The sequence below is a fragment of the Diabrotica virgifera genome, chromosome 7 (genome assembly GCF_917563875.1).
Source record: "Diabrotica virgifera virgifera chromosome 7, PGI_DIABVI_V3a".
NCBI lineage: Eukaryota > Metazoa > Arthropoda > Insecta > Coleoptera > Chrysomelidae > Diabrotica > Diabrotica virgifera.
In genome coordinates, this window is record NC_065449.1 from 34,919,627 (window position 1) to 34,946,846 (window position 27,220).

The 27,220-nt window shown below is 33.8% G+C and overlaps 1 protein-coding gene across 1 annotated transcript in view; it reads right to left on the reverse strand.

Annotated features, from left to right (window-relative positions):
• Positions 1-245: 245 nt before the first annotated feature.
• The window catches only part of LOC114326460 (uncharacterized), a 73,342-nt gene continuing 46,367 nt past the window's right edge, over positions 246-27,220 (reverse strand). Inside the window, exons 4-6 of the mRNA XM_050656123.1 lie at positions 23,307-23,954; positions 9,785-10,521; positions 246-1,901 (exon numbers count right to left, since the gene is read on the reverse strand). Of these exons, the coding sequence (XP_050512080.1) occupies positions 1,672-1,901; positions 9,785-10,521; positions 23,307-23,954 (1,615 nt within the window). The 3' untranslated portion in view covers positions 246-1,671. The remainder of the gene's footprint in view (positions 1,902-9,784; positions 10,522-23,306; positions 23,955-27,220) is intronic.

Sequence of the window (27,220 nt, forward strand, 5' to 3'; positions counted from 1 at the left end):
ACTCAAATTGACTTAAAGTTTCATTACCTTCCAATAACTACCTTCAATTTTTCTTTCAGTTCGTAGTAAATATAAGTACAGTACGAGCATACGAGCATGCGAGCATACGAGCATTATATAGGCTACGATAAAAATTTATTAACGTAAAAACTGCATTATTTTTTTAACATAAAAAAGTTTGTGGATTCTCGGATATATGCATTTTTGATGTAAACCAAACCGTTAACAAAAAATAATACAAAGTCTTTACAAAATATTTGTTTTATTATTATTATTAAATAAACATATAATAAATAGGGTAAGTTTTTATGGCCATGCTTAAATAACAATTAAAATTTCAGACTTGTGAAGAAAATCTATATATTTTTATGATATTACTGTTAATTATATCTAACCTTTGTTATATTCCCTCATGATTATTAGAGCTTTTAGATTCTCGGAAAAAAATTACACCCTTATATAAAAATAGAGCACGTAAATAGGCTGCAATATTATCTCATTCTTGGGTTTTCCATCGGTGATGTTATCTTTAACTCGTCCATATCTGCTTCCAATAATTCTTCTTTCAGCAATTTTCAATGGGTTCTCAGTTTGAGATTTACATCCTCCATGTTTCGTTTATTTGTCGCACGGTGCTCTATAAAGCAATGTTAAAGAGGACTCGAATGTATTTCCCTGTTTGAGAACCACTGTTAATTGTAAATAAAATCGAGTTTTCCTTAAATCCTAATTGCACTTTTGGATACGTCTATATAAGGTTCTGTGAGCTTAATTATTAGTTTCTTCGGTATGCTCAGTTCTGCCATAACATTACACAGCTCTACTCTACAAGCCTATAATAACCTTAAAGGCTTGATTGATTTTTTTTATTGATTTTCCTTAAACCAAGACTGACAAAATCTTTAAGTAAAAAATATTTTCGTTATTTTTAGTTATAGAACACGTTTTATATTTATTATTGTTCTTCGTTTGTTAATTTCATTTATTGTTCTTCGTATATGTTACTCATCTTCTTTGGAAAAATGAATTTTTTTCTTATTGTCTCTATCCGTTAAGATATTGGAAACTATCATGGCTATTTTGACTTTGTTGATTTCTGCAATAAAGAGGCCGGAGGTAGTCCAGCTAAACCATTTTCGTAGCTTATGAAGCCAGGATATTTTTCTTCTTACTGGACTTCTTTTCCGAGTTCTTTACTTTAAAGTAGGGTCCGAAATAGGTCGTATCTTTGTTCATTGCGTACACTGGGGACTTAAAACCAGGGAAACAGAGTGAAGAAAATACATCGTGACACACTTAAACTGATTGACCACATAACCAGGGTCCAGCCAAATGGTTGGCGGTTGCTAAAGACAGCCAAGCAGGGAAGAAAAAGAAAGAAGATACCTATATTGTATATATTATTGGAATGTAAATATTGTTAGGGTAAACGTTTTTTATGGATTTTCCTCGTTGCTGCCAATAAAGTAAGGATAATTATAACGATCGCTAACACTTGATGACAAATCGACACTAATAGAAGGATATGGTAGTTTTTAAGGAAGTTTTTTAAAGGTAATTTACATACTTAAAACGTTGTACTAAACCTATTAAAAACTGTATCAATATTGAATACTGAAAGTATTTTCATCACAAGTCTTTAAAATATGTTTATCACAAATTCTATATCTACTAGTTTTGATGAAATTTAGTGATCAGTTTGCTTAGATATTCATTAGCCGTTTCAGTGTGACCCCCTTTTGGTTTCGAACCTAAAACATAGTTCTCCGCATGAATTGGTATCAATGCTTGCGCTGGATCTACTCCTGCTATTGCAGTTCCTACTGGTCTGGCTATTGCTAATCCTCCTGGACCTACTACGGCGGTAGCTATTGGTTTACTGGCAGCTACGCCACCTTCACCTAAAAAATAAAATAATCATTTAAGAACACATTGTGAGAGTCATACAACCACTAAAAAAAAATCAGAAATGAAACGAATACTTTAGTCAGACAAATAACAAGGACACACTGATAGAGCTTCTCAAAACAGATGGAACAAAACTTCTACGGAACAGAAAAGAAATATGGAGAATAATCAGAGGACAAAGAATAGAGATGTTCGAACTAATAAAAATGAAATAGGTTCAGAAAAAAACATGGACAGACTACTTTCGATCCCTATTTGCTTAATATGGCGATAATGAACCACCGACACCCGAAGTGACGATAAACGAAGAAATAAACATTGAGGAGGAAGAGGTAAAAGAAGCATAAGAAAATTAAAAAATAGAAAATCACCAGGAGAGGATAAAATACCTAACGGACTCCTTAAGTATGGAGGACTAGATCTGATGAAACAACTATTAAAACTAATCCAAAAAATGATAGAATAAAACAGAATACCACAAGAATGGAGATCAAGAATCCTAAAACCTCTCTTCAAAAAGGGAGACAAATCGGACCTAGAGAATTACAGAAGAATTAATTTATTAAACACAACACTAAAATTACCAGCCAAAGTGATAACAAACAAACTAAATGAAATTATAACACTAGCAGAAAAACAAGGTTTTGGGTCGGAAAGATCATGGACCGACGTTATATCTGTTACAGTTCAAGTTGATTATCCAGTTGGAGTTGACTCCAACTAGTTGGAGTCAACTCTAACGGCTGGTTTCAGTAAAAGTTGATTATAAATATAAAATGAAGATTTATATTCAACATTTACTAGTAAAAGTAGACTCCAACTAGGAAAAGTATACTCTTCCCAATGCCATTTAGTAAAAGTTGATTCTGCTTCACACAAACAGCCGATTCTAGAAATTAAATGTTATTGAATATGTTCAAATTAGTCTAGGCTGTAGCGTCGCCATCGTTGGGTAAATTACTCCGATTCGAATTTTCTGCACAAACTTACTCAAAAAGAGGTCCATATAACAAATCTACTGGGTGCAAGGCAGTACCTTGATCGATAAATTGTAAACAGTTTTTTTTAGACAAATCCACAAAAATAATTTTTTCACTTCGAACAATTTTTTTAGATCATTTGGGTTATTCTGAGCAAAAGAAGGTATTTTGTGATTTTTCTCTAAAATTGATTGTTGTCGAGTTATACGCGATTTAAAATTTGAAAAATGCGAAAATAGCCATTTTCAAGGCTTAATAACTCGGTTAAAATCCATTATTATGAAGGTCAGAAAGTGACCAAATCAAAGTTTATAGCCCCCTCTACAAGATCCAGCAGAAATTTTTGTCACTATTTTATTACTAAGCTTTATCTTTAATTATTAACAATGAGCGCTAAGTGCGTATTAGGCGGATGTCAATGGTGATTGCTAAAGAGATGCACCATTCCAGCCGTCCAATGGTGAATCTCACTCGCACTCACATTGACGGCCGCCTCAATACACGGTTAGCGCTCATTGTTGATAATTAAAAATAATATCTTATTAATGAAATAATGACAAAAATTTCTTCAGGATCTTATAGAGGTAGGTTTAATCTTTGATTTTTTTAGATTCTGATTTTCATAATATATAGTATCGTATGGCATTTTTGCCTTTCGGACAGTTCCGGCGCTAATTACATCTTTAACCCTGTTTCAAGTAACTAGTGTCGATGTACACTAGCCCATTTCCATGATTGGAAATGAAAATGGTTTGACTTTAGCAGGGCTCGAACCCACGTGAACTGGCGTATGAGGCCAGCGATTATGCCGTTACTCCACGGCCGCTCGCTCGACTTTCACAATAATTATCTTTAACCGAGTTATCAAACCTTGAAAATGGTTATTTTGGCGTTTTTCAAATTTTAAGTCGTTAATAACTCGATAACAGTCAATTTTAGAGAAAAATAGGCCCAACGGATCTAAAAAAAATTGTACGAAGTGAAAAAATTACACACACCGGCAAAATTAGCCGAACACCTTAAAAATGGGACATGTTTGATGTCTCGAATTTCCTAAACCTGTTGTCCGCTTTGAGTGATTCTTTTAGTAAGTTATAGCCTTATTAGTTAAGAATATCGGTGTAATAATATTGTTGCTAGACAGGTACATGTCATTTTAAACCGGGAGTTACAATCATACTGTGTTTTTTTCTTAAAGTTCGGAACACCCTGTGGAATATTCTAGTATATATAATATTTTAAAATAAATTAAAAATCGATTGTAGACTTGGGCTTTCTTAACATTTTCTTTTTTGATTCCTTTGCTTATGTTGGAATATAAAAAAGTTATGTGCTTTAACAACTAGCCATGTTTTTTATCAACAAATCCTCATAGTAGGGGAGGAAAGTATGCTAAATTTGCAGTTTGTAAAGATGTTTCCTATTTAAGATTTTAAAGTAACCCCCCAGCCCACCTCCGTCGGGGTCGTGTTTGGTGCCATTCGGTAGATTTTTGAAAAATATTGAATAGGTGTATTTTGCAGTTTTACGATCTGATGTTCATTTCGCGAAATATCGCAGGGTTCGTATTTAAAAAGTTTAATTTACCCCCCTCCCCTCTCCGTGGGTTGTCACGAACCTCTACGGAGGTGGGGTGGGGGATTTAATTTAAAATCCTAAATAGGAGCCCCCAATTTTTATTGCAGATTTGGATTCTTTCCGTAAAAATAAGCAACTGTTATTCGACACATTTTTTCTAATTATGGATAGATAGCGCTATAATCGGAGAGAAATGATTGTTTCAAATGGAAAATTACATTAAAAAATGAAAAAGCCCCCACTTTGTGGAAAATGTAACTTAACCTTTTTCTGATTTTAGCACATACTCTTCACAATCCAATAGGTTCCCATAAAGCTCGAGTAACTGCAAATTTAGTATCGTTTCCTCCCCTACTATGAGAATTTATTGATGAAAAACATGGATAGTTGTTAACGCACATAACTTTTTATTATCTCACATAAGTAAATGAATCAAAAAGAAAAATGTTAAGAAAGCCTAAATCTACAATCGAGTATTAATTTTAATATTTTACATGTGCTAGAATATTCCACAGGGTGTTCCAAACTTTAAGAAAAAAACAGCATGATTTGTACACCCGGTATAAAATGATATTTACCTGTCTAGCAACAATATTATTACAACGATATTCTTAAATAATAATGATATAACCTACTAAAAGAATCACTCAAATCGGATCAGTGATTTAGGAAACTCGAGACATCAAACATGTCCCATTTTTAAGGTGTTCGGCTAATTTTGCCGGTGTGTGTATTTTTACGAATTTGTTTAGTCATTGTTTATCGCCAAACGTCACTAAAATCATTCATTATTGTACTCATTTTTCCTCATTTTCGGCAGTAAAGTAAGACTTTGTTGTATTGAAAGAAGAATGTTGCTTTACCTGCCGCGATTATTAATCAAATTAACCGAGATTGAATGTAAGTGGTCAATGGCAGCAATAGATTATTTATTTGAGTGAAATTAAAATTTATTTACTTTAATTATTAAAAATATTGTACAAAATTTATCTTATTACATATTAATAAAATTTATGTCAAAAAGTAAAATTCTGTAGTGTTTCGCAATTATATTCATACAAAATAAATCAAAACTTTACAGATTTAGTAATTAGGTAGGTATACAGTATTGATAACTATCGATTAAACAGCAAAATCGGCTATCATGCAAAAGTCATCTGTCATTACTGTCATTACTGTCATACGAATTTTTTATTTCGTCTAAAATTAAAAAAATTTCCTCAAAGTTGTAAGTAAGTGTTAATGTTTTTTATGATTGACGATACAATTTTGTACGCACCACCTGAATACTCTTTATCGAACGCGTCTGTTCCTCTGCTCGTAATATCAGACTCGTTCGATAAAGAGTCCCTTTACTGGCTGACTTTACTGAAATTGGTTAAACAATTTTTCGACCGCGGTACCGCGTGACACCCTGTGTATTTGTTATAAGGATTGTTATACGGATGTATTTCTTTGAGTAAGTTTGTGCAAAAAATCGAATCAGAATAATTTACCTAACGGGGGCGACGTTACAGACTGTACTAATAAGTTGTTGAAACGGTCAAAACAAAGAAACGCACACTCATCAAAAATGCACTTGAGATTCTCGTATAATCAACATTTACTGAATCGATCCAGGAAGAGTCAACTCCAACTAGTAAAAGTTGATTTAAATTTTTAAAATCAACTTGTACTGCTCGTTTCAGTTGGAGTTGACTCCAACTAGTTGGAGTCAACTCTAACTGAGAATCAACTTGAACTGTAACATATCTACAATGAGGCAAGTGCAAGAGAAATCTTTAGAATACAACAAACCGGCATATTTATGTTTCGTAGACCTTAAGAAGGCATTTGATAGGGTTAAATTAAAGAAAATTATCAACTTATTGTACGTAAGGGATATCATCATCATGGCATCTACACTCCTAGCAGAGTGATTGACGCCCTCTTTGGGCTCTTCCGATTCGTTTGTCGCGGTGAATCAATCCGCATTAACATTTTGGTTTTACAATTGGGTGTGTGACTTGGCATCTTCTACAATTTTCCTCCATTCGTTCCTGTTTTTGCTTCTGGTTACCCATTCTCTGACTCCCATCTTCTTAAGGTCCTCGACTATCTGGTTCTCCCATCTTTCTCATGGTCTGCCTGATCCAGGGTCTCCATTTGGAAATTTTCTTTATAACGGCTTCTGGATTCCTCCTTTCTATACGTCCCATCCATCTGAGTCTCTGTGCCTTGATAAATCTGAAGATGTCTTCTCCGTTCAGAAGTTCTCTTACTTCGTGGTTTATACTACTACTATCGGTTTACAGCGTTCTCCGACGCCTTCCGACTCCTAACCGCCATTCTTCTCTGTTTAACCATAGACCTGGAGGGATTTCTCTTTCCTCTAGTTCTTTTTCAATTCCCTCCCTCCAGCTTCTTCTCGGCCTTCCTCTTTTTCTTCTCCCTTGTGGTGTCCATGCCAAAATCTGTTTAGGGATCCTGTCATCTGGCATTCTCTGTACATGGCCGTACCATACCAATTGTTTTGTTTTTATGTCATCAAGTATTGTATGTGTTACTCCCATCATTTCTCGTATTCTCTCGTTCGGTATCCGATCTCTTCTTGATTTGCCTGCTGCTCTTCTCCAGAAGTCCATTTCTGTTACTAGTAACATTTTCTGCGCTCTTTGTTTCAGTGGCCAAACTTCACTGCCATATGTGATTATACTTTTAAGTATGCTATTGTATATGAGCTGTTTGTTCGCTTTAGATATTGTCTGGTCCCACAGAATGCCGTTCATCATGGATATGGCTTTTCTACCCTGCATGTTTCTGTCTTTTATAGCAGCATCGAGTGTTCCATCTTGAGTTATCTTCATGCCCAGGTACTTGTATTCATCGCAGTGTTTAATTTCTATCTATATTCATCACTTCGTGGTTTATGAGTTTTCTAAATTCATTATTACCTAAGCTTAGTGGTTCTGCTATCCTCCGAATTATTTTCCTTTCTAGGATCCTCAATATTTCTTCCTCTTTCTGTGTCAGACATATTACTTCAGCGCCATATGGTGCTACTGGTCTAATTGCTTCTTTGTAAATTTTCAGTTTTGTATTCTGAGGGAAAGATTCAAGGAAAAAGAAGCATAGAGACACAGAATATCGTGGCTGAGCAACCTGAGAGCTATGAAAGTCCGAATAGCTATGATGATTGCCAACCTCTGTCGCGGAGATGGTACTTAAAGAAGAAAAAGATCGAAAATATCTGTCAAAGCAACACACAATATAAGTAAAAGTAGAGGAAGAACTAACTGACCCAATTAAAGCATGTAACGGAATAAGACAAGGAAATTCTCTGAGCCCTCTATTATTCAACTTGATCTTGGATGAAATAAAAAAAAAATAAGAACTAATAAATGATACCAAATGGAGTAAAACAACTTAAAATAATTACGACGCATAGTGAAGATGCTTTACATCGTATACTGGACCAATTAAATATAGCCACCAGAAAGTTTAACATGTTAGTTCCCCCACAAAAGACAACATTTTTAACAGCAGATCGACCAAGATATACATTAGAACTGGAGGGTCTATCTAGCTACGGAAACTCAAGAGAAAACAAAAACAGTGTTAGCAACAGCAGAGGTGAAAACCCTTAGAAAAATCGATGGTAAAACACTATGGGACAGAGCTAGAAATACAGTGATCCGACGGAGATGCAAGATGGAGAACATTATCATCTGGGTAAGAAACAGAAGAATAGAATGAAATGACCTCATAAGCCGAATGACAACAAATAGAGTAGTAAAGACAGACCGAGAGGCGGTTCCCAAATAGGAAGACGATCAGTGGACAGACCATGAAAACGATGGAACGACGATTTACTGGACCCACATTGAAAAATGGACAGAATCATGTCTACATAAAAACAACAAGAAGAAGAACTTCCACATGGTCAAAGATTTCATAGTAATTGCTCGAACAGGTAACATATGAATTACATTGAACAGAATATTTAAATGATCTGGGGGCAAACATCAATAATAAAAATGATTAATCGAGACAAATCCCAAGCAAAATCAGCAGAGAAAGTAGAAGGGTCTAATGATATATTAAAACACAAAGGTATATCAAGAAAAACAAGCCAAAGGTAGGGTTTATAAATCTGTCATAAGACCGATCATATTGTACGTATGCAACAGCGGAAATTAAACAAAAATTCAGAAAACATGGGAGATGAAAGAGAGAAAATATTATGCGTGATATATGGATGAATCAAAGACGACAAAAGGGGCAAAAAATTACAAACTCGAGAATACCGAAGAATCTGTTAAGAATATTAATCACGGGACCTAGATGAAGATGTACACCCAGAAACAAGGCTTATAGCAGTGGATGAAAATTTAGGGATGCTAAGCGGTAGAAATTTGAAAACAAATAAAATATATTTTTAATATTAAATACATATACAGAGTGGGCCAAAGAAAATAGTCCACCTCGATATTTGGCAGTATTTATTGGATTTTAAGGAAATGACGAAACAGGTCGATTTTTGATCTAAGGGGGACACATTTTTAGGGTACATACATTTGCCATTTGTCAACCCCCTCCCTTCCACTTCCCCCACCCCTTATTTTTAAATAGGGAATAGGGGTCGTGTGCAAGCTCATTTAAAAGGTTATTCGATTTTCTATTCAGTAATATAAACATTAACATAATTATATATACAGGATGTCCAAGAAAAAATATTTTAATTAAATTAATTGACACAAAAAGAAGAATGTATGTAATTTATTTAATTCAAAATATGTACATTCTACTGCTGTCACAAAACAGAAAAAAAATGTTTTTTGGTAAATAAACATTGCTTTTCGCTCAATTTCAATGTTCAAGCTGCCACCCATCTGCCTTTTGGTAGGTTAATATTGAATTTAAGCGAAAAACAATATTTATTTGTCAAATAAATATTTTTCTCTGTTTTCTGTCAGTACTAGAATGTATTTTGAGTTAAATAAATTGCATACACTCTTCTTTTTGTGTCAATTAATTTAATTCAAAATAATTTTTCTTGGACACCCTGTATAAATAATTATGTCAATGTTAATATTAATGAATAGAGAATTGAATAATCTTTCAAATGAGGTAGCACACGACCCCAATTCCCTATTTAAAGATAAGGGGTGGGGAAATGGAAGGGAGGGGGTTGACAAATAGCAGATGTATGTACCGTAAAAATGTGTCCCCCTTAGACCAAAAACTGACCTGTTTCTTTATTTCCTTAAAATCTAATAAATACTGCCAAATATCGAGGTGGACTGTTTTCTTTGGCCCACTCTGTATAATCTATTTACCTGCTACCGCTAGTCCAACGGGTCTGGCTTCAGCCACAGAAGCATCATCTGTGGGTAAACCGATTCCAATGGTATCGCCGTCACCTTCTTCCTCTTTTTCTCCCTCTTCTTTTTCTCCTTGGTTGCCTTCTTCCTTTTCACCTTCCTTTTCTTTTTCCTTTTCTGCTTCTAATTTTTCTTGTTTTCGTTTTTGCTCCTCTTTTCTTTTTTCTTCATCAACTTTTCGTTTTTTCTCTTCGTCTTTTTTCCTATCTTCTTCCTTCTTCTTGTTTTTATTTTTGTTGTTTGAATTTTTCTTGTTTTCCAGCCAAGCACTTATACCTTCTCTGTTTTCTAGTCCGATGGGATTGCTTTTTTCTTGTATTTCAGCCAATTTTAAGGCAGAGGAACTTAAGCTGTCCATATTTTCTTTATACGCTGCTTCTTGAGCTGGACTTAATTTTCCTTTCTGTTTGAGAATTTCTTGTAACGATATTATCTTTTGAGCATAGCTTTGTATATTTTTTATATTCCTTCCGAAATCTTCTAAATCGAATTTTGATGGAAGGGGTGGATTTTCTAGCTCAGATGTGTCAATTATGTTGTCTATACCCGTGCTTTCATCTTCTTCATCTTTTGTTGGCGTCTTAATTATGGATGTATGAACCGAGCCGTCTGACTTTTCTATAATTTGAAGAGATTGTCCTTTTCCTCCCCCGTAGAATGGAATTAGTGTGATTTTGTCACTTAACCTAAAACTAAAAAATATATGTCAATATTATACTACGGCTTTTTAATTGAAATGCATGTAGAGAAACTGTTAAACTCTACATGCCCTCACTCCCAAAATTTATTTTTTTATTTTCTTATGTTCTATGTCAGTGCTTCCCAAACTGTGCGCCGCGGCGCCCTGGGGCGCCGTGGCTCGACTACAGGGGCGCCGCGAAAGTTTTCTTCCAATATTAGACATAATCACATAATTACCCTTAAGTATTAAACATTAAACTAAAGTTGTTATGACAACTTTTTAACTTTTAAAATATACCTATATAAAAATGTTTCCCATGATAAACGAGTTCAGTTATTAGTAATTTTATTTGATGCCGACAATATATCCTCGATATTTTAAATTCCACGAAACAATTCTCTTACTACTGTAAATTGACTTCGGACCGACAGGCAATAAATCACTGCCGGTCGGCAAATACAATCGTCTCTTTGCACGTGCACATTTTAAAACTATGAATTTTTACTTATCTAAATTTTAGTTAGTTGAATTTGTAGTTTCATACTGTTCGCATCGTTTCATTTATCAGTGTGAATATAAACAGGGTTGTTTCACCTACTTGTGTACAAAAGTTGCTGTAAAAATGGAAAAGTTTTTGAATTTATATAAACAAGGTGGTTTAAAAATAAAGTGGATGCACCACAAACTAGTGGTAGAGTCGTGAAGAAACGAAAATACCGTAAATATGATGACAGCTATTTGGATTTTGGCTTTACATCAACAAACGTCAATGATGAAGAGAGACCACAATGTGTATTGTGCCTGAAACTTTTGGCTCCAGAATGCATGCTTCCAAATAAGTTACAACGCCACTTGGAAGCCAATCATCCAAACTTTGCTGACAAACCTCGTAGCTTTTTTACCAGGAGGTTAAATGATTTGAAGCAACAAAAAGGTAACTTTTCCAAGCATTTGTCGATACCTAAAAATGCTTTGCTGGCATCATACAAGGTTGCGTATAAAGTTGCAAATAAAGTTGTAAAAAGCCCCACATAATCGCAGAACAATTAATTCTACCGGCTGCTGCAGATTTGGTAAACATTATGATCGGAGAATCTGCGGGAAAACTTCTTTCAGCGGTGCCTTTATCTAACAACACCATCAGTCGCAGAATTCAGCGTATGGCGGAGGATCTTAATGATCAAATAATTGAAAAAATAAAAGAAAGTGAATTTGCGTTACAGTTGGATAAGGCAACAGATTCTAGTAAAGATGCACAATTGATTTGTTACATAAGGTTCTTGGATGATAATACCATTGTGGAGGATCTTCTGTTTTGTAAAAAAATCACTGCAAGTACAAAGGCGCAAGACTTGTTCGAGATCCTGAATACATTTGTGGTTGAAAACAATTTGGAGTGGACAAAGTGCGTTGGTGTTTGCACTGATGGTGGTCGTTCAATGTCTGGCCGTTATGGAGGATTACAGGCGCTTGTTCGAAACAAAGCTCCGGATTCAGTATGGACCCATTGCATCATTCATAGAGAAGCGCTTGCATCAAAGAATCTGAGTCCTTCACTAAATTTGGTCTTAGAACGTGTGGTAACTGTGGTAAATTATATAAAAACTAGGCAGGTGAAAGCAAGGTTTTTCAAAAAAAATGTGTGAGGATATGGGTGCAGAACACACGTCTCTGTTATACTACTGCCACTCACGATGGCTCTCTCGTGGTAATTTTTTGTCTCGTACGTTCTAATTACGGCAAGAAATGTACATTTTTCTTGAAGAAGAAAAACACCAGTATGCCAAGTACTTTGTAGAAACGGATTTTTTGATTCAACTAGCATAGTTATGTGATATCTTTGAAAAGTTAAATGCGTTGAATCTCTCCCTGCAAGGCCGCAACACGCACATTTTAAAATTGGCGGAGAAGATTTCAGCTTTCAGAAAAAAATTAGAAGTATGGAAGAGAAAAATTAATGATAATAATATCAATGATTGTTGTCCCTTGTTGCAGGAGTTTATTATCTCCAATGAAGTTAATATCTCTTGCAATATTAAATCTATTTTTGCGGATCACTTATCAGAGCTTATCAAATGATTCGAAAAATACTTTCAAGCTGATAATATCGACCAGTTCGCATGGATTCAAGATCCATTTAGAGCGGAAGCTCCTTCTGAATTTACTTCTTTAGAAGAAGAAAATCTCATTGATTTGGCTTGCGACAATACGTTGAAGACAAAGTTTGGCTGCACGGAACTAACTGATTTTTGGATATCAGTAAAAGATGAATATCCGCTGCTGAGTGGTAAAGCTCTGCGCATCTTAATTCCATTTGCAACATCCTATTTGTGCGAAGCTGGGTTTTCGGCGGTCGCTGTAATAAAAAGTAAATACCGTGCGAATATTAACGTGGAACAAGAAATGAGGGTAGCTGTGTCCAGTTTGATTCCGAGATTTGAAAAGTTGTGTAATGCACAAGAACAAGCTCATTTATCCCATTAATTACTGTAATTATTTTTTCAATAAATTGTTTGTGAATTTAAAGTATGTTTCATTATTATTAAATTAACCTAACCATATCAACTGCAACAGAAACCGTATTAACTACAGTTAAAGTTAGACGTTAAATCAATATTTTGACTCAGGGCGCCGCGGAAAAATTCTAGTTTATTAAGTGCGCCGCGAACTAAAAAACTTTGGGAACCACTGTTCTATGTGATTAAAAAATAGGACTCAGCTCAATTTTAATCCTCCAGCCCTCTCCCCCACCATCAAAAACGTCATTTATTCGTTTTTAGGTAGGATACAATTAATTTAAAAATTCCAAAAAATTCACATGCATAGTTGAGGCTTTTACAAAACATGTCTATTTTTTTTGTATATCCGTAGGCTGAGTGTACATAAAACCTCGAAATGCATTTTTTTTAACGTATAACTTTGGGATGGCTGCAGGTCTATTTTTTTTTAATTTGTGTATGTTGTCAAAAAGTATATTTATAATTTATTTCAGATATTTCTGTAAGGTGCGCCACCTTCAAAAATCCGAAAAATTGATTATCCCTATAGTCCAGAAAGCCACTGCGCATCCGCTAGGAAAAAATATTCTAATTCGGATTTTTTGCACAATCTTACTCAAAAAGGACCCCTTTTAACAAATTTGCATGTTGCCAGGACCAAAAGTTGGTCAAAAATTTTTTAAACGTTTTTTTTTTGTTTTTTTCCTAACATTACTTTTTTGCATGCAACAAAATTTTTTTAGGTTTTTTGGATCATTCCAAACAGAAAAGGTCTTTAGTGACTTTTCTCTAAAGTTAATAGTTTTTGACATATAAGCGATTAAAAATTGAAAAATTGCCAAATTGGCCATGTTTAACCCTCAAAAACTATGTGAAAAACTGAAAATTTGAATGTTGCCAAGGTAAGTAGATATTCTTTAAACATCGATTGATCAAATGCCGAAGAGTTTTTTGCAATACAATATTCAAAACTCCTTTGTTTTTTAATTGCTAATCAGGCGTGCGCGAAGAAAAATCTCGAAACAGGTCGATTTTTATTTTTAAATTATGATATTGTGGCATATATGGTACACTAGTGACATCATCCATCTGGGCGTGATGACGTAATCGATAATTTTTTAAATGAGAATAGGGGTCATGTGACAGCTCATTTGAAAGTTTTTTCAATTCTCTATTCAGTAATATAAACATTTACATAGGTAATTAATTATACAAGGTGTCCAAAAAATTTTTATTAAATTAAATTATTTGATAAATTGACAAAGAATTAAATTATTGGACACCCTGTATAAATAATTGTGTAAATGTTTATATTACTGAATAGAGAATTGAAGAACCTTTCAAATGACCTAGCACACGACCCCTATTCTCATTTAAAAAAAATCATCGATTACGCCATCACGCCCAGATGGATGACGTCACTAGTATAACATATATGCCACAATATCATAATTTAAAAATAAAAATCGACCTGTTTCGGGATTTTTCCTTAAAGTCGCCGATTTACGAAATAACTAATTTATTTCTTTCATTTGCACCATATCTGTATACACATGCAACGGTGGAAAATAGTGTCGCGCACGCTTGATTAGCAATTAAAAAACAAAGGAGTTTTGAATATTGTATCGCAAAAAACTCTTCGGCATTTCATCAATTGATGTTTAAAGAATATCTATTTACCTTGGCAACATTCAAATTTTCAGTTTTTCACATAGTTTTTGAGGGTTAAAAATGGCCGATTTATATGTCAAAAACTATCACTTTTAGAGAAAAGTCACTAAAGACCTTTTCTGTTTGGAATGATCCAAAAAACCTAAAAAAATTTTGTTCCATGAAAAAAAAAAATAATTTTAGGAAAAAAACAAAAAAAAACGTTTAAAAAATTTTTGACCAACTTTTGGTCGTGGCAACATGCAAATTTGTTAAAAGGGGTCCTTTTTGAGTAAGACTGTGCAAAAAATCCGAATTAGAATATTTTTCCTAGCGGATGCGCAGTGGCTTTCTGGACTACTATTTTATAGACATCAAAATAGATCAAATTCATTTTTTACATTCTATGTGAACGTTATTCACACGCATAGTTACGATTTTTACAAAAAAAGAGTTGAGTGTACATAATCTCAAAATGCATTTTTTTAAAGGCCCATAACTTTTTTTTGAGATGGCTGCAACTCTAGTTTTTTTATTTTGTGTATTTTATTAAAAACTATATTTATTTTTATGCGTGGGACTAGCAACCTCACCATCATTCCTCATGCTACTTGAAACACCGCAAGGTGTCCTTTGCTCCACTTGGAGATGTATGATATATGATGATGATATTTATTTTAAAAAAACTATTTATATATTTGTTTTTAGATTTTTCAGCCCAGCTTTCCACTTTTTCTCCAAATCTATTGGTTTCTCTATAACCCCAGAATGTAGTGTGGTTATTGAAATCACTAATAATAATAGTTGTAGGTGTATACATAATAACGATTACAATCATATTCCTTATGAACCCTTCACCACTGAAGAAGTCTCGAATACTATCAAAGAGCTTCACAACTGGAAATCCCCTGGACTTGACGGAGTTCAAAACTTCTGGATATAGAAGTTCTGGAGTGTTCATGAGTGTTTGTCAATATTTATTAATCACATTATTTCAGCCTCAACAAAAAGGATGCGCTAAGGGTTCCATAGGTTGCATAGAACAACTTTTCATCAACTCACTCATTTCTAACCAAGCATATATCAAAAAACGAAATCTCCTTACTGCTTTCATCGATTACAAGAAAGCTTTTGATTCAGTGTCGCATGGATGGCTTATAGATATACTGAACATATATTAAAGAGATGATAATATAGTGACCTTTTTAAAGCATATTATGACGAAGTGGAAGACTAAAATTCACCTTCAAACAGCTGGTGAAAACAATATCGAAACTGAAGATATCCCAATTAACCGGGGGCTTTTCAGGGGGACTCGTTTAGTCCACTTTGGTTCTGCCTAGCGATGAACCCACTATCTCAGCTACTGAACTCCAGTAACTCAGGTTTTAGCATCAAAAATAACAACAATGCGGTGGCGAAGCTTAATCGTCTGTTGTATTTGGATGATTTGAAACTAATGGCTTCCAGTCAAAACCACCTAGATCAGATACTGAAAACTGTAGAAACATTTTCAAATGACATCCGTATGCAATTTGGATTAGACAAGTGCCGTATTCTAAATCTAGTCACGGGAAAGGTTCAGCCCGGAGGTTTCGATATGCAAGATGGCCAAAACATCGAGGCCATGGGTAAAAATGACATATATAAATATCTCGGAGTAAAGCAACCACGGAACATTGATCATAAACAAATGAAAACCGAACTAACTTCTGAGTTCGTACGAAGAGTGAGACAGCTAAATCGGTCATATCTTAATAGTAAAAATTTGTTTAAGGCATTGATTGAATACATACGCCTTTTCCGCGCTTAGCTACTCATTTGTTATTATAAAGTGGTCAAAAACGGATATTGAGAATCTTCAGCGAAAAGCAAGAACACTTCTAACAAAGGCACAAAAACATCATCCACGCAGTGCAGCAGAGAGAACATTATCGAGATACTTAGGAGGAAGAAGACTTATGGACATAGGTCAGCAACTGGATAAACAAGTTACTAATCTAAGAACTTATTTTCAGGCGCAGGCTGAGATATCTACTTTACATCGCGCAATATGCGCAGTAGATGACACAACACCGCTTAAACTGAGGGAACAAGAAATGCACATAAACCACCAATCTAATGAAGAAAAACTGCGCACCTGGATGGGTAAGCCTCTGCATGGGCGGCATCTGAATGAGATTAGCCAAGAACATGTCGACAATTCAGCGTCGAACTATTGGTTGACGTCAGGAAAGGTGTTTCCCGAGACGGAAGATTTCATACTTGCCATTCAGGATCAAGTGATTCCAATTATAAATTACCTGAAGTATATTGTCAAAGATCCTCAAGTCCAAAACGACAAATGCCGATATGGATGTCAAGCCCAAGAATCCATCCAACATCTTACCGGGGGCTGCCAGGCGTTTGTCAGAACTGAGTATAAAGAACGCCATGACTCAGCAGGAAAGATTCTTCACCAGGAACTAGCTAGAAAACTTGGACTCCTCCAGACCGACCATCTCCCTTATTATCAATACGTCCCTGATAGAATCCTTGAAAACGACAACTACAAGCTATACTGGGATCGGACTGTGCTCACAGACCAATGAGTGGTACATAATAGACCGGATCTCATACTAGTTAATAAACTTACTACGCAAACAACATTAATAGATGTGGCCATACCTAACAACAATAATCTGCTGGAGAATGGAAAGTACCCAGAAAATACCTATTGTTCTTTCTACTACTGGAGTCATTCCGAAGAACCTCATAGAAAACATCAAAAAGCTGGGTCTAAATGAACATCTTTACAAGACCATGCAGAAAGCTGTACTACTCGCGACGGCCAGAAGTGTACGAACATTTTTGGAAGACCCACCTGTATTCCAAGTCACCTAGGGCTTGATAAAATGGAAAGAGTCCCACCAGAGCTCAATCCTTTTGATACCCTAGGTATCTGGGATGAGTCAATTTTCCCCTTAGAGGGAGTGTGAGTCGCATGGCTAAATCTGGTACATAATAATAAGACTGTTTAGAAAAAATACTAAAGCAGAGTACTTGTATATAGTTTCAGAAAAACAAAATAGCTTTATGATGTTAAAATTTATGATTTTATTATTTTCTAAAGTTTCATAAATATAAAAGAGAAACTTCACTTATTCCCCGTTAGAGGGCGTTCTAACCATACTGCGGTATATATAGTTTTATTTTATACCGAGAAACTATGGACGTGTTGGTGTAAATTTGTCTTCTACAGAGCCTCCTTGACAACGGGTAGACCTAGAAATAGTACCATCGGGGGATGGCAGGAGACAAATTTGAATTAAAACGAAACCGTAGATTTTCTATTTATAAATATAAAAATTTAACTGACAGATTTTGCACTAAACGTGGCCCAAGTTTTTGAATTATTTTTGATATTATCTCTGCTTTAATTTTGTTTAAAGCGTTGGTTTATATTTTATGTTTTTGTTTGTGTTTTTCGAATAGCTTCTTAAGGGTCACATAGTTTATTAGTTAATATGCGTCAAGGCACCTATTAGTTAAGTAGGTAAAAAGCTGATCGTGAGAGGAATTGGAGTACATGTAAAGACAGTCGATTTACTTCTAAACACTCTTATTATTCTGACCAGCTTGTTTTTATTGAACAGCTTATTTGGCAACTAATGAAAATTAAGTAGGACATTATTTGTCTTTGATAAATAAATTTACAACCAAAAAAATCGTTTGTTTAAATTCGCTAGTTGTCAAAAATTGGAATCATATACTAGATGGTCTGATTAGTATTCTCATTTAAAATTAATATCATCTTTTTTAGAAAAATTTTTTGTTGTATTCGATATAGCCACATATTATCTCAATATAATGATTTCAGCCACTTTCCTACTTTTTAAGCAGTCTCAGTAACAAGATTTTTACTTACGAGCCATCTCATTAAATTTAGGAAAACGTAATAATCTAAGGGGGCCAAATAAGGAAAAGAAGTTGAACAGAAAAGCAATTAGAAACCAACTTATGAACTTTTGCCATTGTAATAGCACTCTTGTAAGTCGGTGCTTTGTCTCGAAGAAACAACACTTTTCTCGGCAATATAGAGCGTTTCTCACCTGGTCTCTTTCTGTACTCTGGTGTATTTATAGTAGTTGATCTAGTTTTCATTAACGGTTGCCAATCGACGCCAACGGCGGACGGATTGCGCTTTATAAGGTCCTGTGATGGTACACGACAACCCTCACGGAATTTTCCTAATTTATTTGTTATAAAAATAAGGTCATATATTATAATTGCAAGTTGTATAATTTATTATGATAGTAGCAAAGTTCAAAGTATTGAACTCATTTTAAAGACTGCAAAGAAAGCACACGTCATTCTTGATATACGTATAGTACCTCACCATATATGGTCATACATATTGGCACTGTTTTTATTTATGACAGATATAAATAGGAAGGTCGAGTACCTGAAACATCGTCGTTGTCGTTGCACTCTCTAGCGCGTAGTCAGGGGATATAGTTACCGAGAAATGGGTTATCCCCGACCTATCCCAAGGTCAACGTAATGTAATTGTACAATTAATTATATAAGAATTAAGTTTCTGTAAAAAGTTTAAGTTTGCTTGTTCGGGGTAGTGTCTTCGTCCAGCAACCCCCCAACTTCACAGTCCAAACACTGCTAAGAAATGGTAATACGATTATGTTTTTGGTCAATCCATCCATCCATCTATCCATCCACCCATCGGCAGGATAATTTTTTTTAGGTAATCAAAACTTCGTTCAAAGTATGACTTAGTGCTTGCTCTCTTTACTAATTCTTATGATCTCTGCCAATTCACGCACCTTTAATTTACGACCAGCTAAAACCATTTCGTGTACTTTCTTCACATGTTACCGTGTAACTGCTTCGGTGGGCCGTCCAGTATGTCAACATGTCAACTTTATGTAGCTGTCAAAAATATACTAATAGCCGCATCACGCTAAAATTTGACATGCATATCTAAAAGGGTTAAACCCCTATATCTAAAGAAGTCTGAAACTTACAGAACTGTTTTTTGAGATCGCAACGCCCTAAATTGGTGAAGGAGATTTTTTATCTAATCACCAGATGAATGTAAATCACGATTTTAACACTGCAGACATAGCCGGTAAATTTAAATTCTTTGGTAATGATCTCTTTGATTTTTATTTGATAGCTCTCCAATATAATAATATAAAACTTCTAGTTATATTTTTTTAGTAACCTCCTTCTGCTTGACTTTTGTGTAATATTTGTTTAGCAGTGCTTTCTTCAGTTTTTCCTGGGACGTCATTATGCTTGTAACTTTGTATATACATATTTTGCTCTTAAAGGTACTCTCCATGCTTACTAATCTTCACATGAATAGGATTTTTAAGGGAACATTAAAAGAGTTAGAGCAATCATTATATTGAAACATTTCATATAGAAATGTCACAAAAGCGAACCACAAAGACTAGTTTGAATTAAAACAATATAATTTGGAAAATTCCGAGTTCTGCAGGACTTTCCCCAGAATGGGGACCCTTATATGGGTTTCTTAATTTTATTGCTAGGAATAATCCGTTATATACGTAAATAATACACAGATACAGTAAAAAAATAAATTTATTTAAATATGTACAGAAATAATCTTATAGTATACTCATATAACTTATTACAAAACCATTTAATAAAAAAAAATAATGTTCTTTTTATAAAACATAAGTAACAAACAAAATGTGACTTAAAGAGGATACAATTTCATATTATATACCTATAAAATCGATTTGAAACCGTGGAAGGAGTCAGACAAGGTAACCTGATTTCTCCTCTACTGTTTAACTGGGTCTTGGAGAAGATTATGAGTGGACAACAATCATATCATCAATTTATGGAATACAAATTAGACACAAAACAAAGGGTCTAAATGTAAACTGCTTCGCTTTTGCAGCTGACTGTTTCTTTTAGCTGGAAAGACTGATCGTCAAAGGTAGAGTCGAAGGCAGAAGATCAAGAGTCAGACGATGGCCTCATCTAATTTTTAAAAAATCACATAACTCTCCCTGTCGGAAGCATCTCATAAAGTTTAAAAAATAATTAAATGGTCAATCAAAAAATAACCGGCCTTAACAAAAAAAAAGTACAAAAAACCTGTTTGAAAATTATTTAAGAAGACTATCCAGTTGTTAGGCTTTAGTTTGAACCCCTACACTATGGGCGAAAATTAGAGGATGAGGCACACACATAGAATATATTAGTGATACGCAAATGGATATTAATAACAGCAAAGGGCTTAAAGATATCTAGAAAATCAAGTGATTTCAGTACAACAAAGCAACAATGAAACATTGCCTCCTTTTTCTAAATCAATCTCTAATAGAAAACAACGAAAGCAAGCACATCATACTCTGAATGTAAGCGTGGGGTGAGATTAGGTAGTGTGCTTGGGGACTGGGGAGGAGGGGGTTTTGCAGCACAAGATCTTGAGAGTGAATTTCTGTATCCTAGTCTGCTGAGCAAGGTTTCCACTCCCTTTAGGTGCATGAGTGTGCAAAAAATAGCGGGTCCATTAATATCAGTGAAGCCAGCAATGCATTTGTGTACTGTGTACACATATGAAGATTGAGAAAAAACGTACAATGGACTAACAGCCAATATTAAGTTCGGGAGACTAACAAATATTATATGAATGTGGGATTACTTCAAGTTTCCTTATTTATTGACATTATTAATGAATCAGCTAACAAGTTAACATTGACCAGGGTAGTGCAGGATCTTCAAGAATAAAGTTTAAAATCTGTTGTAAGAAAAACATAATATTTTGAATGCTGATTTGAAGCAGAGCCGTGCGGTACATCTTTTCAATATGATGCAAGTCTTCGAAATGCCGCCCCTTTATTGAAACTTAACTTTTATATTTATAAAATGCAACTGCACAAAATAAACGAAAACTTTTATTTTAAAAACAGCATATTTTACATCAAATGAAATATAACATTTACAAAAACTACAATTTTACCCATCTGACTCTAATTTTGGCAAACTCGTCAAGTCGTCACTCAGATTGGAGTAGCATAAAGTAGCAGCTAGTGAGGACTCTATTGAAATTAATGCTATTTTTTAGTTTGGTTTGTCTTATGGAGCTTCGTAAATAGTTTTTAATAAGTTTTAGAGACAGAAAGTGTTAAGAAAATTCTTAATGAACAACTACATTTGGGTATAAAGAAATTAGGTTATTTTGGCACAAAAAATTCAAAACCTCTAAAGGTTTCGTGGAGTATGGTATCATTAGAGATATATCATGCAATTCTTTTAGAAGATCATTTGCCTCGATATCCGCTTCTTTTTCTATTTAAAGTATTGAATGAAGATTCATACAATATACTTTTAGCGTTTTATCATATACTTAAAAAGATCAAAAATTTATTTATTTATGAATTTCTAGAAGCGAAAATTGATCAATCCAAGAATTAATGGCAATGTCTAATATAAAAAGTAGATAAACAAATTTATTTTAAATTTATCTTCCCCTGTTAAGAGCTCATTTCCAACATTTTTTGTAATCAAATTGACGCTTTTTTCTCGTTGTTCGAATTTCATTTTCAGCTGGAAATTCGGAACTTACATCAAAATTTTCTGCTATTTCATTAGCAGTAAGTTTCGTTTGGTCATAGCCAGATTATTTGTAACTCTTAATTTTTTTCCATAGTTTTTGACAACAGTTTTACACAATCTGACAAATTTATAGTTACATATTGCAACATCTTCGAGACTGAATTTATATGAAATAAAATATGCCAAAGAACTACACCATATATAAATTTATAATTTTTAATATTTTTTGCTAATTCATGTGCTTTGACTTTAGTTCCTGAGTCTTTGTTGACTCCTTCTATTTCGAATGACCAAATCGGATGCATTGAAAAAGGTTTCAATGCATCCATTTGACTATCTAGTATACTATATATACTAGACTTGACCATCTAGTATAACACAACGGTTTTAGAGTTAACTAAGAAACACGTTTTTTCCGAAATTCCCAACGCTTTGTAGAACCAGAAAAAAAGTGTTCAGTTCTTGTATTACAAAAAAAACGTTGTCGTTTTTGTAGAAGAAGATACTTTCTTCATTTTTAAAATAACTAAAGAGTGATTTGATTTTACTGATTATGCCGCCCTTCTTATGATGCCGCCTGATGCGACTGCCTCACCGCATCATAGCACCGCATCATAGTACGGCACGGCCCTGATTTGAAGATCAAGCTGCTACAAGTAAAATGTTAAATCTGGATGGCAAAATGTTGGTGAAAAGTAATAATTTTAGATATCTAGGATTAGTAAGTATTTTGAAAAGGTTATAGATGTTTGGGGGCGTATTGTATCTCCTATTGGAGGTGAATGAAAATGTGATGAAAGTGATGTGTTGTATAATAAATCAATTTTTTTATATAAATTGAAGACCTAATTGAATAAGACCGTAGTAATACCATATACGATTGACCGCACTGTTCTTGTGGGATAATATTTGTCGGAATGTATTTTTATACACTAACTTAAAATACTGAATTGTACTATATTCCGTATCGTGTTGATATTATAATCATCTGCATAGCAGATTTTAACAATAAATATATACAAAAATAAAACACTCTATAAAAAACCACTACACTCATTCATCTTCATAACTAATTTCTAGATCACTCTCCGCATGCGCGATTCCACCTGGCCCTGCTATAGCTATCGCATCTGGTTCAAAAAGTATATCAACACTGGTACCTTTCCTAAGAATAGCCTTTGAAACAGGAGTGGCCATAGCTTTACCGTCAACACCTGCTATTGATCTGGCTACTGGTTTTAAAATTAACGTAGTAACATCTTCATTAGTGCTATCAGTATTCCTGAAACGTAAAATCTTGTCTGGTCTGATCGTATTTCCATTTTTTATGTAGTTTAGAAGAGGATGAAACCTATAGGGAGCTAATGAAGGCGGTTTTTGGATATTTAATTGAGAGTTTTTAGATTCTGGTGTTAAGGAATTTTCCTCTAGTTCATCTTTACTACTAATTTCATGAATATTAGCCAATTTTTTATCTTCTCTATCGGATATTGGAACTACCTCTTTGATATTTTTAGTTAATTTGTTCGTAATTACACTATCTTTAGGAGTTTTGCTATCATCTGGAATAAGACGATAAGCGTACGGGTAAATGTTCTGTTGTTGGAGCGGAAGAGGAGGAAATGGATAAAATCCAACCTGATGTATATTTGGATGAGGCAGCCAATTTGGAAAACGTAGTCCAATAGGGATGATGGAAAATCTGGAGAAAGAAGATAGGTTTTAGTTAAAAATGTCGGTTTTACTATTGTTTGTTAGTAGAATTAGTTACATACAGGTTGATTTTATATAAAAAGAATTCATTCTAAAAATAATTAGTCAAATTTATGTTACCTACTGTAGCATTTTTTTGTTCCGTTCTGTATAAATTTTTAATTCACGTATGTCAAATTCCATTGTGTATAAGGTTTTAATTCGGTGTCTTACATGTTTTTCACTCTTTCTACTCTTAGAACAGAAACCCTTCAGTTTCTCTTCGAATACAATAACCAAAATTTTTAATTTTTAGTTTATTCAGACCAAATTGCCTTCGGTAAATCGCCTTCTCTTTAAAAATTGGGTGTCAAAAGCGTCTATTACAATAAACAAAATCGAATAATTTATTTGCATTGAAAGCTGTCGCTAGCAGAATTAAATGTGATTGTTTACTTCTTTGCCAAACGCCTCTGGCAGATACCTCTAATCGCAACCAATTACCCACCTACCGGGGAAAAATCATCCATGCGTGAGAAATAAAATTATTCTCGGTCGAAAAAGTCGGGGATCTGGCATTTTCGCCAGGTGCTGGGACTATCCCAGTACCATCAATTCCCGCTTAGTCTATTTGAGAGTCAAGTAAAACTTTTGGTCTTTGTTAGCTTGCCAGAAGTGGAAGTGGAATTAGACATTCTTGTGATTTTATTTTGGCGAAACACACCCAATGGGCCCATCACCGAAAGGTATCAATGGGTCTACTGATTAAGTAAGTAAGTAAGTATTTTAGTGAAAGATAGTATAGTTACCAGTTAAAAATACTGCAAACGCAAAAACTAAGCGATTTTTGTAATTCTAAGTGCCATAACAGCCTTTCCTATAAAAACAAGTAATTATAGTCTAGTAACTTAAAGCCTAATGCGTGTATATGAGTTTGTTTTTACTTATAAGGTGTCTAGTTGAGTTTTTTTTTTTATTGAAAAATTCTGTTTAAGTGTTTAACTTTATTATCAAATTTCATAAATAAACAATAGTGAAGCCCAAAATGCGTTTTTATTACATTAACCAGAATTGTTAGGAAAGTATTAATAATAACCGGTAAATCTAATTATAAAGGCATTATTAATCACATTGACCAGCTGCTACGGTTAATATTAATATTTACTGGTAATTGTTAATACAGACCGGATTTATCACATCAACCGTAACATAAATATATCGGTGCAAAAAAAAGAAGCGAAAAGAATATATTAGTGTTTTTAGTAAATATATTTATTATAATTTTTGTCTTTGGATTTGTCTTCCTCAGGAGTAAGATGAGTTTATTAAAACATTTATATTTTTAGTAAACTTCACTTCGGCTGTTTGTTACCGTGAATTGTTATTATGTCCGAGACAATATACACAGAGTCCTCGTAGCGTGATTGGTATAGCATTCGGCTAGAGATCGAGAGGTCTTCGGTTCAAATCTGGACCATTCCTATTCTTTTTTTTTTATTTTTGAAAAGTGGTAAGCATTAAAATTAGTTTAGTATTTAAATAAAATTAAAATAATATGTTTAAAGTATCTTTATTTCGTTGAAATCATATAATAGAAGTATAACTTCTTACGTGCGTACAAAGTACACACAAATTCTTTTTTTTTTATTATTATTTTATACATTACCAGGTCATCGAGAGAAATTATTACTGAACTTTTTGTCAGATGAAAGAAGGTAACAATTTGTAATAGATATCTCTGTTTGTACTTGTAAAAGTAAATTAATGTGTCCAGTTAAATTTATGATTTAGCTATATTAGTAATTAATACAACTATTATAGATTTTACTAATACATTTAAATTTTAATGCACCAGTTTATCCTATGATCATTAAATTAATTATCTCCGAAATTTTATATTATTTGTGTACATTCTTCCTATTCTTGAGCCTATTGTAGATTATATCATAACATGAATCTGACTCAACATCACCTGTGTATTAGATATAAATGTAGATACTGTGCCGGTCAATGTTTCATGAATGTTCCAATATACCTGCACGAAAATTTTTTCAAGCTCTTCATTTTTAAAAGGGTTGAAAGGGCTCGAATGCTTTAAACAATCATATTTCGTTTAATTTTTAGTCTATAGAAATAGAAAAATTAAAATCTTTAGCAAAAAAGCGGTTTTTTATATTCAACAATTTTTGTGTAACTTCTTTAATTATTGAGTTTTTTTGAAGTTTGCTGAAATGTTGAAATGGGATTTTTTGAGAAATTTCAAAAATAGTGTCTTCACTTTAAACTCGGATTTTTGCAAAACTAAACCTTATAAACATGTAAATTTCTAGAATGCAATTTTTGTATATAATTGAGGTACATTGCAAATAGCAATAGCAAAATGAGCAACGAGTAGTTTCAACAAGCGTGATTTTGGTGGGGGTGAGTTTGTTACTATTTGCATCACAAAAAATATAAGCGGATTTTATTTTAGTTATTAGTTTAGGCGCCAAATAGAGTTCCTTGTCCTTTTCAATTCTGATGGACAAACTCAACGGTTTCTTATGGATTTTGGGCTGCTGATTACGAATTTCGAGGGTGGATTTCGATCCGAGTGGTCAAAAAATTGTTATAAACATATTGTTATATTTAATTGTTCACAAGGCTCTGGCTCAAACTAAAAGAGATAAAAAAATGGTTCAAATAAAATTTGTTCCTTAATAAAAAACGAAGAAAAAAACGTTTACTAAACTTAAATCCAACAATTAGAACTCAAGATATTGTAAAATTGTGCACAATGCAAATTGTAAATTACAAAATAAGTATTTTTCGAAACTTTATCGACCGTAACTCGGCTTCGGCGCATGCAAATGAGCCTTAGAAAGTCTCATTTTAAAGCTTAATCAATAGGCTTCCAAACAAAATTTTTTAATTACTTTATCTTCATTGGTTTTAAAGTTATACCCGTTTAAAATTATACTTTTCTTAAAAAAATTGTACATTAATTTGTTTATAAGGGTTTCAAGCAGAGCTATAAACATTTATACTTTAATTAACAAAAATGATAGAAGAATTCAAAAGGAACATTTTGAGTTTACGAAAATATTCGTAAGTTAATTTTTATAATTCAAAAGAAACAGGTTAAGTTTACGAAAATGTTCGTAAGTTTATTTTTGGCCAAGATAACGATATTTTGGCTACGAATTTCGTCACTTACTTGACTGTGAGCCAATCTTGCGCCTCATAGCGCGCCATTAAAATATCGATATCTTGGCCCCAAAATAAACTTACGAACAT